The sequence below is a fragment of the Anser anser genome (assembly GCF_964211835.1).
Source record: "Anser anser genome assembly, chromosome: 6".
In the NCBI taxonomy this organism is placed as follows: Eukaryota; Metazoa; Chordata; class Aves; order Anseriformes; family Anatidae; genus Anser; species Anser anser.
This window is the reverse complement of record NC_139726.1, coordinates 8,050,570-8,066,049: the sequence shown is the minus strand read 5'-3', so window position 1 is coordinate 8,066,049 and position 15,480 is coordinate 8,050,570. Positions and strand designations below refer to the sequence as shown.

The 15,480-nt window shown below is 39.5% G+C and overlaps 1 protein-coding gene across 22 annotated transcripts in view; it reads right to left on the bottom strand.

The window, feature by feature from the left end:
* Positions 1-312: 312 nt before the first annotated feature.
* Positions 313-15,480, bottom strand: part of NCKAP5 (NCK associated protein 5) — a 439,736-nt gene continuing 424,568 nt past the window's right edge. For all 22 annotated transcript variants that reach the window (XM_083841922.1, XM_083841921.1, XM_083841907.1 and 19 more), the window contains one exon: positions 313-1,974. In XM_083841922.1, the coding sequence (XP_083698048.1) occupies positions 1,693-1,974 (282 nt within the window). In that variant the 3' untranslated portion in view covers positions 313-1,692. The remainder of the gene's footprint in view (positions 1,975-15,480) is intronic.

Genomic DNA, 15,480 nt, shown 5'->3' with positions numbered 1-15,480 from the left:
ATGGATGGAGGGATGGAAGGAGGGACGGAGGGAGGCAGGGAGGCACGGATGGAGGGAGATGCGGAGAGCCGCGGGGCCGGCAGCCGTTGGCGGGGCGAGGCGGCTGAGGCGGCGCGAGCGGCCGGAGCCGTTGGCGGGAGCCGTTACGGGGCACGGCGGAGGCGGCGCGAGCCGTTGGCGGGCCGGGCTGAGGCAGCGCGAGCGGCCGCAGCCGTTACGGGACCGGGCTGAGGCGGCCCCCGGCGGGCACTGCACGGCCCCGGCCAGCTCCCCCCTGTGCCCCTTCCAGCCCCCCCAGCGGACATTATACATACTGCATCACCGGACGTACTTATACAAGAGAAGGTTTTATTTAAGAAAGACGCTTCGATGAAAATTTCTTAAAAGTCGAAAAGGACAATGCGAGTTTACGGCCGCAATTACTTAAAATATAGCAAATTGCACAAAATATTAACACTGATGATACAATATCATGTCAAAGATTAACAGGCGTGTGCTAGAGAAACTGTAGAGTCTAGAAATATCCCAAATATATCTAGTTTACAGATCGCTGTACAAAAAGCAGTTATAAATACTTCACATCTAGAAAAAATACACGGAACCTTTGAAATAGACTTTCCCTTACATATAAACAGCCTCTGTAGAAAAACAAAAACCAAGACACACCAATCCCCCTGCTCTGAGATATGTTTGAACTAGTGCTGGCTAGCACCCACATCCTCCCTACACGTATCACAAACAGGAGTTGAGTTCCAATTTTTAAAAATTATTTTAGCATTTACGATTTAATTAAGACCGAATGGGGACTACAAAGGATAGCACAATATGCTACATTCAGAAATTGATAGGAAATAATTACAGAGGAGGCAGAAGTAGAGAAACTTTGTTGCTGTCAGAATTAAAGACGTTTGTGTAGTTCCCATTCAACAAGACTCCCATTTGTGTCAGCAGTGAATTACTCTGGCCCTGATCTTTCAAACTGTTACGCACATGATTTATGAAGTCAGTGCCAGCAGTATCGGGCCTTTTAATCTATTCATTTTCTTGCCACGTCAAAAGTCAAAAACCTTTTGAAATAAGACATCTGTTGTGACATTGTAGTAACTGAAATGCACATTTCCCTAGAACACGAGTATGGAATTGCACTAAAAATGAAAAATAAAAAATGTTTCATAAAAGGGACTCCTAGAAAGTTTATTACAGACGATTTGGCAGGCTCAGGTTTATGGTCACGCAGTGTTTCTACATACAGTTTTAAGACTAGAACAATTATAAATCTTTTTAAAAAAATCTACCAACTTTTCTTGTTAATATTAACATCAAGTTCTTTAAGTTAGTAATCTGCCATTACAGGAGCATAGCACCAATTTAATATTTATTGCTGTCATTTCTCCCTACAAATATATTTTCCCCCAATATTTACATCTATACAAATATTCATAAAAGTGCAAAATTAAGACTTTTTTTGTGTGTGTAACCATTTGTTGTGTTCAGTGTTGAGTCTCCTGCATCGCAACGAATGCAGTCCTGCCTTTCTTATTGCTGTGTCATGAGAAAAAAAGTCAGGAATACCCCGCTGTGAGTACAGCGATCTGGAGTGAGGATTTTCAACAACTGTCTCTTCTCCCCCCTCTCTCCCCACTTGCCTTTCGCTCTGTAAGTGCTCCATTCACAGCCCGCTGGAAGGTGTCTTTATACATCATTAGAGCCTTGGCTGGCACAAGAGGAGAAGCTATCATACAAAGAATCACTCAGGGATTCTAAATTGTCCACGTCGTGCCTATCGGAGCTATTTAAGGAGGCTTCTTCTTTTTTTCCATTTTCTTCCTTTTGTCCTTCAACCTTACTCAGACAGTTCTTCTCTTTTTCTAATAAAAGTACGGTATTGCTGTTAAATTTATTGAGAGACTCCAGGGAAATTTTAGATAATCTAGTCTGAGAATCTTCTTTTGTTTCTTCAGTTTGCTTCAATTTCTGTAATAAATGAGGAAAATATTAGAAACATATTTCTTATAAAGTTATCATACTGTACACCATTAACTACCTTCTTTCCAAAGTTCACAAGGTTAAAGGAAATAGATTAGGAGATGCTTAAATCTCTATTATAATTAAATAGAACATGAATGTCCATTTTTAGGATAAATCATAGCTTTGGTGATTCTGCTGAGACAAACAGGACTCCACGTACAAAACACGTAAGTGCTATTAAAAATTTAACTAGCAGATCCTATATTTGTATGTGTTAAGCATCTTCAGCTTCTTCACAGATAGTAATTTACATCTTCTCCTTCAAGAGTACTTTGGGGGTATGTTTAAATGGGTAGTTGTCTTCGTGGAATCTGGAGTCTGCCAAAAAAAACATGCTTAGACGCATTCAGAGGAGAAAATAGCATTTTCTATAAATTACAGACAACAATGAAAGTTGCTAGAAGATAACCTCACATTTTGCATGTGTAAGCCTATTGATTTCCAAGAACCCACACCCTCTCTAATAGAAAAGAAAGCAACAAAACAGGAAATTATACTGAACCGGGCCAATCCGTACAGACCAGAATCAATCAGATATTGGCCAGGCCTACTCTGAGAAGTGCTGTAATTCTGCTGGAGCACTGGACAAGGTATTAGCACTTTATATTAAAAACTCACAGTAGGATTATACAAGAGTAATTTTATCCCTTTGTTGCCTACTGATATCTTCAGAGATCTGACCAAAGGAATAGTTAGGGAACAGCTTAGGGAGCAGTTCAATAAAAATGGCCTGCCTTCCATATACAGGGTGTTTCAAAACCTGTGTAACTAACTGCTCTTACAGATGATGTTATCACAGAAATACGAGATAACGTTCAACGTTTCATAGGACTCTCGGAGAAGCAAGATGCAAGAATTTTGAGATACGCTGTCAGAGTGCAACCCGTTGCTCATTTTCAGTGTTACCACCAGATAGTATAGATTGAATCAGTAAATTACTGTCAATCTAGGACATTAGTATTTCGGTTTAGATAGAAAATGAGACGGTATTTTAAGCACACTGAAAACATAGCATGGCCAGGTGTATGGATGATGTGAGTCACTAAATATGCAGTTATAAATGGTCATCAGAACTTCTGCAAAAATTCAAGTTCCAAGTCACTTCATGCGTGCTGGGCTGCTCACCCTTGGAAGTCTTGGGCAAGAAGATGACATTGCTACATAGTTTGATTGCTTCTTTTTATGGCTAGTTAGATAAAAATGGAAATGCCAATCTAATGCCTGTCGATGTTGTGATCCTGTCATTTTTCATAAGCTAACAATGCCTGGATTGGGTTGGTATTTTTATCAAATGTTTCAAGCAAGTATAAACAAAGCAACAGGAGGTGCTAAAGTCTTAGTAACTGAGGGTCTGCCATTTGGTTCTTTAGTCCAAAAGTTTTAGGGGATGTTATGTTAGATTCTGGTTTTAGATGACAATTAAACCTAAGGTCTTCACTGTCTGGAATGACAATATTTTCTGAAACAGAGGAATATAACGCTTCGTAACAGGAACAAACACAAACTTAAACCCTTCAATAGAAATTTCCCACAATTTCAGCTCAAAAAGTTCTTCTCTTTGCTCTCATTTAAAATATTATATGCTATTATCAGAACAGTTGTTTCACTTCTTTGTGGGTCAGATGAGAAAATTCTGAGACATAGCATCAATAAAATACATATTAGCACTTTTTGCTTGTCAGACTACTAAACCTGAAATACTTTATTATACGAACGACTAAACGGTTTTTCTTTGTATATATTTTTCCCACTTCACAGCTTTTCTTTGGATAAATTGAATGTGTCTGCTTAGCACAGACTTGGGCCTGCCAGAAGTCAATACTGGTGTTAATAAAGTCTGTGATAAAACTTTTATTGATTCAAATAGAGGCCAATTTCAACTGTTGAGTAGGAGGAACTAGAGAGACCTAGAGTGTTTGCTGCGCAGAGCAGTCCAGATGAAGTACCAAAATAAGAGCAGGATATTTGGCTGGCTGAAGGATAGATTTAAATCACAGGACAGACTGGAACAAACTCATCAGGATATTCTACATATATGTGGTATCAGTAATTTATTATACCCTACAAGCATGACCTAGACTAAAACCCTACTTTAATCACACCCTAGTTTGTCATTTAATATAAGAGTAACAGTTAATAAAATATATTAGAGAAACTGCAGGGAACAAAAGTATTCTCTACAAATTTTAAGTAAAAATCATTGAACCAAATGAAATTGAAGTGAACGGAAGTGAAGCCCATCATGAAACCCATTCACAAAAGATACAGAGTAGTGAACAGTATAAGAGGCATAAATTTGATGCCTGTAAGTGCTACTAGTATAGTAGACCCTACTACCATTCATGAGGAAACAAAGGAAAAAAAAATAGATAAAAGTTGTAGCAAAATTTATTACTAAAATAGAGACAATATTTGTGTCCAGAAATAAGTTATGGATAATTTAGGATGTACAGCTGTCCTTTTTCCACATCTTAATCCCCAGTTATACCCTTTTGTCAAATAAATAAATAAATAAAGTTTTCCTTTCTTTAACACATTATTGCTATAGTATGCAAGTATGTAAAGGTAATGCTCGTGATCTGGAAAGTAATACATAGGGGTTTTTCACTTGATGTAGAATGAAATCTGTTTGGATACGATACACTTTCAGGCGTAGTATTACTCTAGCAGCACCTATTGCTGATTTTATAATTAAACAAGAATGAGAGGTCATCTAGATTAGACTTTGGGGTAGGGAATATTAATATGCTAGAACTGTACTAAGATATCAGATGTACAATAAGAGTGATCTTATCTCACAGCTTTATGACTACAGATACACTTTATTAATCTGTTAAATTTTCCGTTAAAACTTATTTGAAATACAGTCATATAATATAATTGCAGCTAGAAAGTTAAAATATGATATTCCAGTCCTTGGCACACAGAAGAAAACACGTTCACATCCTGTGCTCTATGAGAAAAACTAAAATGTTTGCACAAAGATATTAATACAAGGATCCCTATAACCAGCAAATAATTTTTTCCCACAGTACCAAAATTATGTTCCTAGGGGTTGAAAAGCCACTGATAATTTCTGTAAACTTGGCATCTTGGAACAAATGTTACCTCAAGTTCTTCTTTAAGAATCTTCTCTCTAGTCACTATAGATACAACCTGGAAAAAACTATCAGATTATTCATTTAGATCTATCCTTAAGCTTCCTATTTTTCAGGGCAGCCACAACAGCTGCTAGATGAAACAAAAGGCAAAACCAAACCAACTACTAGAATCTCTTGCTAAACCATGTAAGTATGTGGTTAAATGTGGCCACAGTTCTGTCGATGTACATTTTTATGACTTCAGCAGAGACACAGATATCACAAAGAACAAGGGTTAGCCTAAAGATGCTACTGTTGTGCATTTGAAAGTAGTTAGTTTACTAATGCATTTGAGAGTCACGTGAATGAGACTCGGTAGCTTTTCCTGCAGATAAGGAACATCTGGCAGCAGATCAGATGCATTTTGTACCCATGAGAGCTGGGTGAGATCTAGTAATAGTGTGCAGAGCACCAAGCCTCGAGGTCCTGGGCTCCAGTCAAACCTTTCCCATATTTACAGCGGCTTTCTGCATGATGAACAGATGCTTTTATCACCATAGAAAAGAAAAGCACTTAGCTATTTTCTTGAGTGTTGCTAAAAGAGCTAAGATGGGCCCAACAGTACGTTCTCGCTCTCAGACATGGTTCTTCTGAGGGGTAATACTGAAAGCCGTTTCCTCCCGGAGGTGTTGACTTTGCTTCTGACTATTCTGCACCTGTCCTATGAATAAATAAAGTGCCTACTACATTCAGTGTGGTCATTTATGTTTTCCTGAATATTAGCTTCAGGGAAAAGATAAGAAGATGCAGTCACAGATTTTGGCCCAAGCCAAAATAGGCTCAGTGCAGGAAAGGACTAATTTTCACTGTGCCTTTGTAAAAGCAATGGCCCGTTATCCTAAAGCAGATCAATTTATAGCTTATTTTACTTTTATTAACTAGTTTCAGAGTTTCGGAGCTGGTCAGTTATGGGGTGCCTTACACCACCTGTGAGCAGTGGCTGGTCGTTACAAGAGGAGAAACTCTACCTGACATAACACAGACATTCACCACGAGCCACATCACTTTGAAATAAACTCACGAGTCATGAATCAGAATAATGTTTCCTTGTTGGCATCATCCTAAAGGGAATAACTAAAAGCCATTAATGATATAATAAAATTTGGCATGTCGCTTCAAGCACAGCAAATTAGGAAAACACAACTAGCCTGCAGCTACACTGATGCATTATAAATAGGTGCTATTTCTACATTAATACATCAAAATAGATTTTTTCAAACTTTAAAAATGGGAGGTTACATGTGGGTAGAATGCATGTTCAGTGCCGTGTGGTCATGGACTAGCCAGAGCTGCTCTGAATGTCAGGAAGGTTTTGCACGTGTAGCAGAAAGGTGGGCAGAAGGACGGGCTACTTCACAGGTACAAAGGGCTCAGAGTCGGCATGCAGAAGGGAGTGCAACAGCAAGTCCATTTCTTCTTCCATGTAGTAACATGCAGAAGCTCTGATTGCCTTGAGGTCAGGCAATGCTTATAAGGCATGCCAGAGTCCAGAATTAGCAATGAACCATTCTGCAAGATGGACGTATTTTCCAGATGTCTAAGTTTAGTTAACCAGCAGTTTAAGGGACTCAGAGTCATTTACACACAAGAATAAAATGAACTTTATTTATGTCTCTCATGCACTGGGCAATTTAGTTTTTAGATTAACACAAAAGCAAAAAGGGCACTGCTTCAAGTGCAGTATAACTGCAAAACACTATTGGGTAAAAACAACTAAATTGCTATGAGAATTAAATATAGATCAACAGAATCAATATTTAATTGTATAACTCAAGGTCTTTCATTTCAGATCTGATCTCTAATAGGAGGTACATAGTATGTTCACTTTTTTTTTAGTTATTTAAAACTTTATTGTGAGAACAATTTTCTAGGTTTTTACCTTTTTAAAAATTCTGTTAGTAACTTTGTCTGCATATATTCAAGGTAAACTTGAACCCACAATGCCACTGTTTATTATTTTAAATGTAGAGTTTTACAAATTTAGATATCCCATAGTCCAGTACTTTGTATTTATGACACAATGCGTCTGAGTGGTATATGCAGTTGCAGCATTACATAGATTGCTCATATATAAAGTTTAGTAGGACATTTTTAATATGTTCATAGCTTCTTGTAAAATAGATGCACTATTGCAGAGCAATATTCTGATCAGGGATATATTGTTGTAATGGGAAGTAACGTCTCACTGAATGGTGTTTCACTACTGGTTTGCAGGTTTTTGCGTTGAGTAAAAAGGTGTAATGTAAAAAGAGCTACCCTTGAGAGCTATTGTGGAGTAGTTTTCTATCAGCTAGCCAGGACAGAACGCAATGGTAGGCTACCTGTGGAAAGTGAACAATCTCCAGACCTCATTTAACCAAACTGATGAGCACATCAGGTGGACAGGTAACACTCCACAGTGAAAATAGTCATACAGACACATCCAGGAAAACTACAAAGGTGAAAGCTGTAACTGCATGACCTCCGCTGTATTACAGCTGAGCTAAAAATGTGATGTTTGAACTTCTTTCCCTTTAAAGCATAACCTTAAATAATAAGTTAAGCCTTGCTCTCCACTGTATATTGTCAGAAGCTTTCATCCATTTTCTGGACTGACAGTAAAATAATTTTTGAAATAATGAATCACTTTTCTTTTTCCTACTTGAGAAGAAATCCCATGACTATTTTACAGAAAATGACATTCTCAAGGCAACACCATCAAAGTTTCAAGATAAACAATAATTGACGATGTCTTTTCTTGGGAAGAGATGTATTGATACGAAGTATTCCTAAGTTCATGAGTCTGCTCAGCAGTTTATGAGATAGCCACATACGCATAGGGAAATATCAACCACATTTGGCGTTACGGTAATATAACAATGACAACAGAACCAAAGCTTGCCTGCTCTATTTAGGAGTGTAACAATCTACAAATACATTTAAGTTTTAGTACCGCAAAGACAGCATTTCTGATGCTCTTGAATTGTAAGTAAATTACCTTAGAGGAAATAAAGCTGATTAGCATGTATTGTGCATGATTCATAACTGCAGATCTGGACAAAATAGTTGTTGCTTAATGAATAGGTGACTGAGGAATTGAGACTTAGGTTGCCTGGCTTGAATCCTCATGCAGTTTAGAAGATAAAAGATATTTCAGTGAACTGCAACTTACAGTTTTAAAAGCACAGTTTTCACAAAATGATGAGATGACAAGGTGCAATCAGCAGTCTAATGCCAAGAATCTCATTTTCACAATTTACAAAGTGGATGATTTTTTTGTTGTTGATGATAGAACAAAATTGTTTGACCTGATTAGGTATATACCAAACCTCTTTGAGCTTTTGGATAATTTAATAAACCTGAACTTTCAGGACCCAATTTCAAGGTCAGGTAAATCTCACCTTTTACCTTCTGCTCAGTTAAGAACTGAATGTCACAAATATGGTTGTTTTCTTGTAGTGCATCAGGATGGTCACTGATGGATGTGTGGGCAAGTTCATTTAAAACTGAGTAAGAAAATATAATACTAATACCTTGGAAAATGGTGACCATGTAATACACATGCGCTCAGTCAAGTGTGTTGAGAAGAGATATTAAAAAGAAAATCAATTAAATATGTACTTTTCCAGAAGATGATCAGGCCTGACTGCTCACACTGGTGGAATGACCGATTTTGTTTCTCACAGAAGGAACGTGACCACTAAAAGCAATGCTTAGTGCAATCAGAGGCTCATCACAAGGCATTAAGGAAGAAATACCCATGGTGAAAAAGGAAGCTGATGCTCAGTTTTTAGAACTTAAGAGACTGAAAATGAACAAGACATGCATAGGATACACTTTACTTTTGAGAGATCCTTTTAGCTTTACTCATGGAGGGAGTTCAATAACAAAATTGTTCTGATTTTTTAGTGATGAGAAAAAAATCACAGTAAAAAAATACACACTGATAGGTGACAAAGTTATTGAACTTGACTAAACCATCTGAAGTCCGATACCATTCCTTAACAAAATCAGGTTTAAGGTCATTTTGTCAGTGATGACCTACTGAATGTTACTGGAACTATGTGGTCCTAAAGAACTTCACTGTTTTAGTTGTCAGATTGCATTTTACCAAGCAATATTTAAGTATAAAGAGGTTATGTCCTACTGAGGAGTTACCTTGATGAAAGCATGGATGCTTGTTTCAATAAAGAAGAGGCTTTATGAACAATGGGCTACAATTTTATTCTAGACCAATTTGGAGGATTTTTTCTATATATTGAGATACTCACTTAGAACTGAATCAAGAAAGGGGCAAAAAGCACAGTTCAAGAAAGATTTTTGAAAGCTAATGCAAAGTGCAGCTCCTAAAGAGACAGATTCTATCCCACATTAGACTGTAGCAAAAAAAATCGTCTCAAATCCAGTAAATGCAGGATCCCACTCATACAACGTATAATCTCCCTGACATTTTCAGTAATCGGGGGCATTTTTCTGTATGGCTGAACTCTTCTCAGACTACTGTTCCTAAGTATTAGCTGTGTTCTTACCTGCCTTCATCTTCCACCTTTGGCTTTTTTGAACAAGACTATTTTATTTTGGTAATTACAAGGGCACTTATCCTCTCACTCTCTAGTGGTGTCTGAGTTCCTGGCCTGTAATGTCTGTATGTCAGCCACCCAGCATACTGATGGAAAGCGGAATTGCACTTCAAGACTGTACTGCAAGTGGCAGTTGGTAGTGGGTAATGACTTTCCCCACTAGTAATCCTCTCTTCTGAGTACTGGACTAGATTCCCTCCAGGTTAGCCTCTGAGTACCCTAGGCACATCAGCTGACCTAATGACAAAAAGACAGAAGGAGCAGGTAGAGAAGGAGCAATGTTAAGTGGCAGGATCAAGAGCAAATCAGCAGTATGAAGACACCACATAGTAATAATTTTCCAGCTATGAGAACTGGCTTGTATACGCTAATAGGACTGAGTCGTCTGTAGGTGAGTTCAAAGAGTACAAATCTCTGCTGGGCGATCTGCAGAGGACAGAAAGGTAATGTCCCCTCTTACAAGTTCTAGAGATGATTCACAGAGGTCATTTATAAACAGGAGTGCGCTCCACAGCCAGTAGTTTTCTCATTTTTAGCTTCTGAGGAGGACAGCTGGGAAGAGAAAAGCAATCTTTCCAGACCCATCAGTCCACCTCTGCATGACTGCACATTTAGCCACTGTGGAGGGAGCCTCCACGGTGTGTACTTGGTGCACACACATCAGAATGACACCTCTCCCAAGCTCTCACCAGGCAGAAGTACAGGTTTTCTTTATTCTTAAAAAAAAAGTCTGAATTAACATGCTTAGCCACCAACCCCATCCCAACAAAACCGATTATTTTAGGAGCTGTCATTTTCCTTTCCATTCCAGACTTTAATCAACTCTCTAAATATTGGAGGCCTTTTTTACTTCTAATGAATTTAACCCAAACCATTGCCCTCTCCCCTTCTGTGACACCTGGCCTCTGGAAACCAGTAACGAATGCCCCCAGATGCTCTATTGGGTAGAGGATAGGGCCCTTCCTAAAGGAGGGTGCAACTGGGCAATCCCATCACACGTTGCACTGGCGAGTGCTCCTGGAGGCAGCGGAGGAAGAAGCTGTAGAGCTGGCTGCCTTCTCCGTAGACCTGTTGCAGCCTGAACTGCTCGTGTTCTGTTTCCTGATCCCGTGCAGTGAGACTGCAAAAGCTCCCTTGTAATCAGGGCACACTGGGACAGGAGAGGTGCAAATAATGCTGGTTACGTGGCTGCACTCGCTGCCTCTTCAGCATTATGATCTGCACAATTTTCAGTACTTATTCAAGCAAAGTATGAATTGCGGAGTGGAAACTTGTGTTTAAGTTCATCTGCCATCAAATCCTACCTAACAGAACAGTTACTTACAAGTACTTTCTAAATCTATGCAAACAATTTAACTTTGCTGTAGGGCAGAACATTTTGAGGGACGGAGGCACAACATGCACAGAAAATTTGAGCAAGAGTTTCAGATAAAGGCTGCAGAACCAAATTAAAGTAGAAGGAAAAATCCTCTTGCAATATTTAGTTCATTTCAGTACATCCAGTCATATCAATAAAGAGCCCATAGTATAAGTCAGCTAGGAAATAAATGCTATGAAGGATGTTCCATTTTATGTGGTTGGAATTTGATTAGTGATTAGTCTTGGCGGTTAAACCACATGGGAACAGTAATCAAGGTTTCTCTGCTGCAGTTCTGTAACAACTGGAAAACACTGTTGGCTCATGTCCCATACCATGATGGGATATTAACCTAAAATCTAATTAATCTATGAATGAATTACGGTTCTAGAAATATACTATATTATAATCAATTTTAAGTGAGTTCCTAACAGAAGATAAGATGAGGAAAAAGCTGTAAAATTACCAGGGGTTGATAAATTCTGTTTACTATGACTGATGATTTTTAGGGGGGATAATTTTACAATCCATCAACCTTTTGTCAGTTCAAGAATCATGCTGCCAAACGTATGCAGTAAATTAATTTTTAAATATACATATTTAACATATTTAAATATACATATTTAACATATTTATTAAAAATCTTATTGAAAACAGCAGGAAGTAAGCCCTGTTTGAATAATAAAATAACTTGTTATTCTACTGGAAAGAAAACAACAACAACAAAAAACAACCAACCTTCTATTAAGATGATTTTATAGTAAGGCAATAATTACAAACAGCTACATGAATTAGTTAACCAAACAATGTATTAAATAGCCAACCAAAAATTAATCAAGAATTAGAAAAAACTGTTGGAAGATAATCAAGTAAAAAAAAAGCAATTTAAAAGCTGAGAAATTCACGGCTGAGTTTCAGATGTGCTCGAGGCCACGTTTGTTAACTCAGAGGCCCGCTGGCACAGGCTGCCAGATCCCCAGCGAAGGCGTAGAGATCTGCAGGTGTCTGCTACGCGGCTTCCCTGCTCGAGGTGCTTCCCTAGTCTCACCTCCATCATTATTCCAGATTTGTTTGACCACTGTTGGTGCTACGTGCTCACACTCGTAGGGTGCCTGCCTCTCCCCAAATGCCACTTTGCACACACGTAAGCCGTCCTGCCTGCGTCCATCAGGCAGCAGAAGTGCACGGCTCTAGCAGCTGTGCTTCCTTGCTCAGCCCTCCTGCTTGTCCCCTGCTCGGCTGGTGTCAGGGAACGGGCCCCTTCACCTGGGCTGCGGAGTACCTGGTGCACTCTGCGCCCTGCCGTACGCCTGACTGCCGAGGATCCGGGAGCATCTGACGCAGCCGTCAGTCACCGGAGGAAAGGAGGATGCCTGCGCTGGTGGTGACAATGCCAAGAATAGAAACGGGCTAAAACTAGATGTGATAATTTAGTCAGTGGACTAAAACGTATCTTGATGGAAAAAATATAGGTTGCAACTAATCTCATGTTTATCAGACAACTCAAGGATAGGGTCCTGGGCTGTGACCCAGTAACCCTGGGGATTAATCCAAAAGGAAATGAGACAGACAGGGCTGCATGCAGGGAATAGGCAATTCTGGTCATAAATGCAGGTTGTAGATGATATTCCTTAGCCCAGCTCTAAAGGATGATCAAAAAGAAACACCGTGAATAAGCGGAATAATGCTGGGCATCAAGACGACTACTGCTGGAGATGCAGATGGAAGTTCCCACAGCCGGGAGATTTCATAAGTGTTCAGCTCACCTCCTCACAAAATTAAAGCAGTGATACAAATTTTGATTAATAAACATATCACTTGGGTGTGATCTGGGGGAATTGTAGTTAATTTATGTTTTTAGGTTTGTTTGCTTCATCCTTTAGATACAAGCACATCTGTTTAAGGTCAAGAGAACCTCTACCCTACTTGTGTTTCAACCAGGCACAGAAGATGTCCCTCACCTGGAGCTGGTAGGAGGCATTGGTGGCTGGAGACTCTCTGGGAGGGGCACAGCCTCCAAACTGCAAGAACTGAAAGCCACGTGTGCTGGACAGGCCTTCGTCTTACCACCTTTGCTGCCCCCAGATGCCAGCAAGGTTCAGGCTAAGCAGCTAACAGGATCTGCAAGGCTGGTAGTTTGTGCTGAGTCCATCCAGGCTATAAAAATCTCTTTGAATGTGAGATGTTTTTCCGACAAGGCTTTTTTTTTTATTTTTTTTTTTTATTTTTCCAGAGAACCGAAGCCCAATGAAAGCACGTGTTGGGAACCACAGTTCCGCGGGGTCCGATCCCCTATTTGGCTGTGAGAAAATCTTTGTCAGGAATGAGCAAAGAAGGAATTCAGTATGAAGACGTGGATTCAGTCTCCTGTTCCCGCTGCGGGCTTCCCTGCAGTGACAGAATAATGTAATATTTTTGTATTGATTTTGCTACAGTTTGTGTATAAATACAGAAATGTGTAAGTGAAGTGATAGCCAGCCACATGAGTGGATTTGTTGGACAAATGCTGTGGAAGATTTATTGCCCTCAGCAATACATAAGTGTTACTGCAGTATTTACACTGCAAACTGTTGTGAGATACTGGTAGTGCAGAACGTGTTCTTATGCCTAAAATAAAGATGATCATATTGTTAATATAATAGGCCACTAGGAGGACTAAAATACAACTGGAATTCATGCAGACACGTTGTAGAGGTAATGTGCACTCATTTGTGAATGACCAATGATGACACAAACAGGAAACTTAGAGAAAAACAAAGCAGTTCCCAGCCTTATTAGCAAATTAGTAACTTGAAAATTGTTGAAAATGAACAGGCATTTGGTATTTATTGGAGTACAAATCAAATCTTTAAAATGTTGATTTCTTCAATGTTTTAGATTATTCAGGATTCAAATACTTGTAAGAATGGAATACAAATTTCCGCCATGCCGATACAGTGAGGAGCTCTGCACGGACAGTACGACCTCTGAAGGTGGCACAGTTCTGCTCACGCAAAACTCAGGGCAGGATCAGGGTGTAAACTGGCTTCTGATGTTCTGAAGATTCCTTAGCAAAGGGGCAACGTGTTTGTGGTGAGCCCTTGTGCTGCGAGATCCTCTCGTGAGTAAGAGTGCTTGATGAGAAGTGACACCGATTACTTGCTTAGCGTTGCAATAGGGCCTTCAAAGCCCTCAGAGCAGTCAGATTACATTCTAAATGCAGCTGGAAGGTATTATTTATATTCTTTATTTAAAAATGGGAAATTTAATATCAAGAGAAGTTTGGCAGTTTGGACAGTCAGCCAGACCATTACCCTAATCTCCACAGCCCTGCATTTTTAACTGCTGAGCACTTTGTCACTATTTGAACAATTATTTTTTTTCTTTGCATGCAGAAAATTCTCTGTGGAAAAAACTGATGCAGAGGCCTCTGTTGTTCTCCTCACTACAGTGCATCTGAAATGCTCTTCATCATACAGGACCTGGCATTTGATCCAGTGTATGTGGTAGTTAATCAAATGTTTTGCAGTGACTTCAGTAGACTTTGGATCAGACTCTTAATGCATTAGAGAGATAAATTATTTAACTTACTGAGTTCCCCTAGAAACAAAATATTGAGCTGCAAACAAAGCTAACAAACACCAAATGGGATACCATCTGCTGCAATGAACAGACCACAACCAGTTTCCCCCATGCTTGAGATTCTTCCAAAATGCAATCTGAAAGAGGTTTGTTAAACTCCCAACTGTCTCACAAAATTGGCTTAGCACAGGTTAGCAAATGCTAATGCCATGAGCAACAGCAAGCCAGACTCTGATATATCAATTGGAGTTGTCTGTAATTTTATTTCTATTGGACTGCCCTGTCTGAAAGCTTGGGGGATTTCTGCTATTCAGAGCCTCTGGAGCCTACGGAGAAGTTTCTCTTCATGCTCTGTGTCCTAGGGCCTATGGACACTGAGTAACTTCTACCCCTGAGTAAATATGCATGGTAAATACCTACATAATGCTAAGCATATTGTTATAAATCTGGACTTTGACATACAGACTCCACATCAAATGACCTTCTGGGGAACAGGACATGGAGGCAAAAGAGGCTCCATTTCTCACAGGAATGGCAGGAGCTACCTGAAATCCCCAGTCCAGAGCATTCCCCAGTCAGTATCAAAGTTTTTGGCTGTGGTAGAGAACATGCAGGCTCCCAAACATTTTCACAAGGACAGAAGGACATTGCTAAGCTAAATGGAGAGCATGTGGCACTAGTGGGTGCCATCAACATCCACCATATTTGCCCTGTAGAACAAGACAAGAAGGTAAATGTCTTTATACCTAGATTTCCTACACAGCCAGACACCTTCATCTTCTAGTATCACCACTGCAAGGGATGAAACTACCACAAGCAAACAGAAACTCCAAAG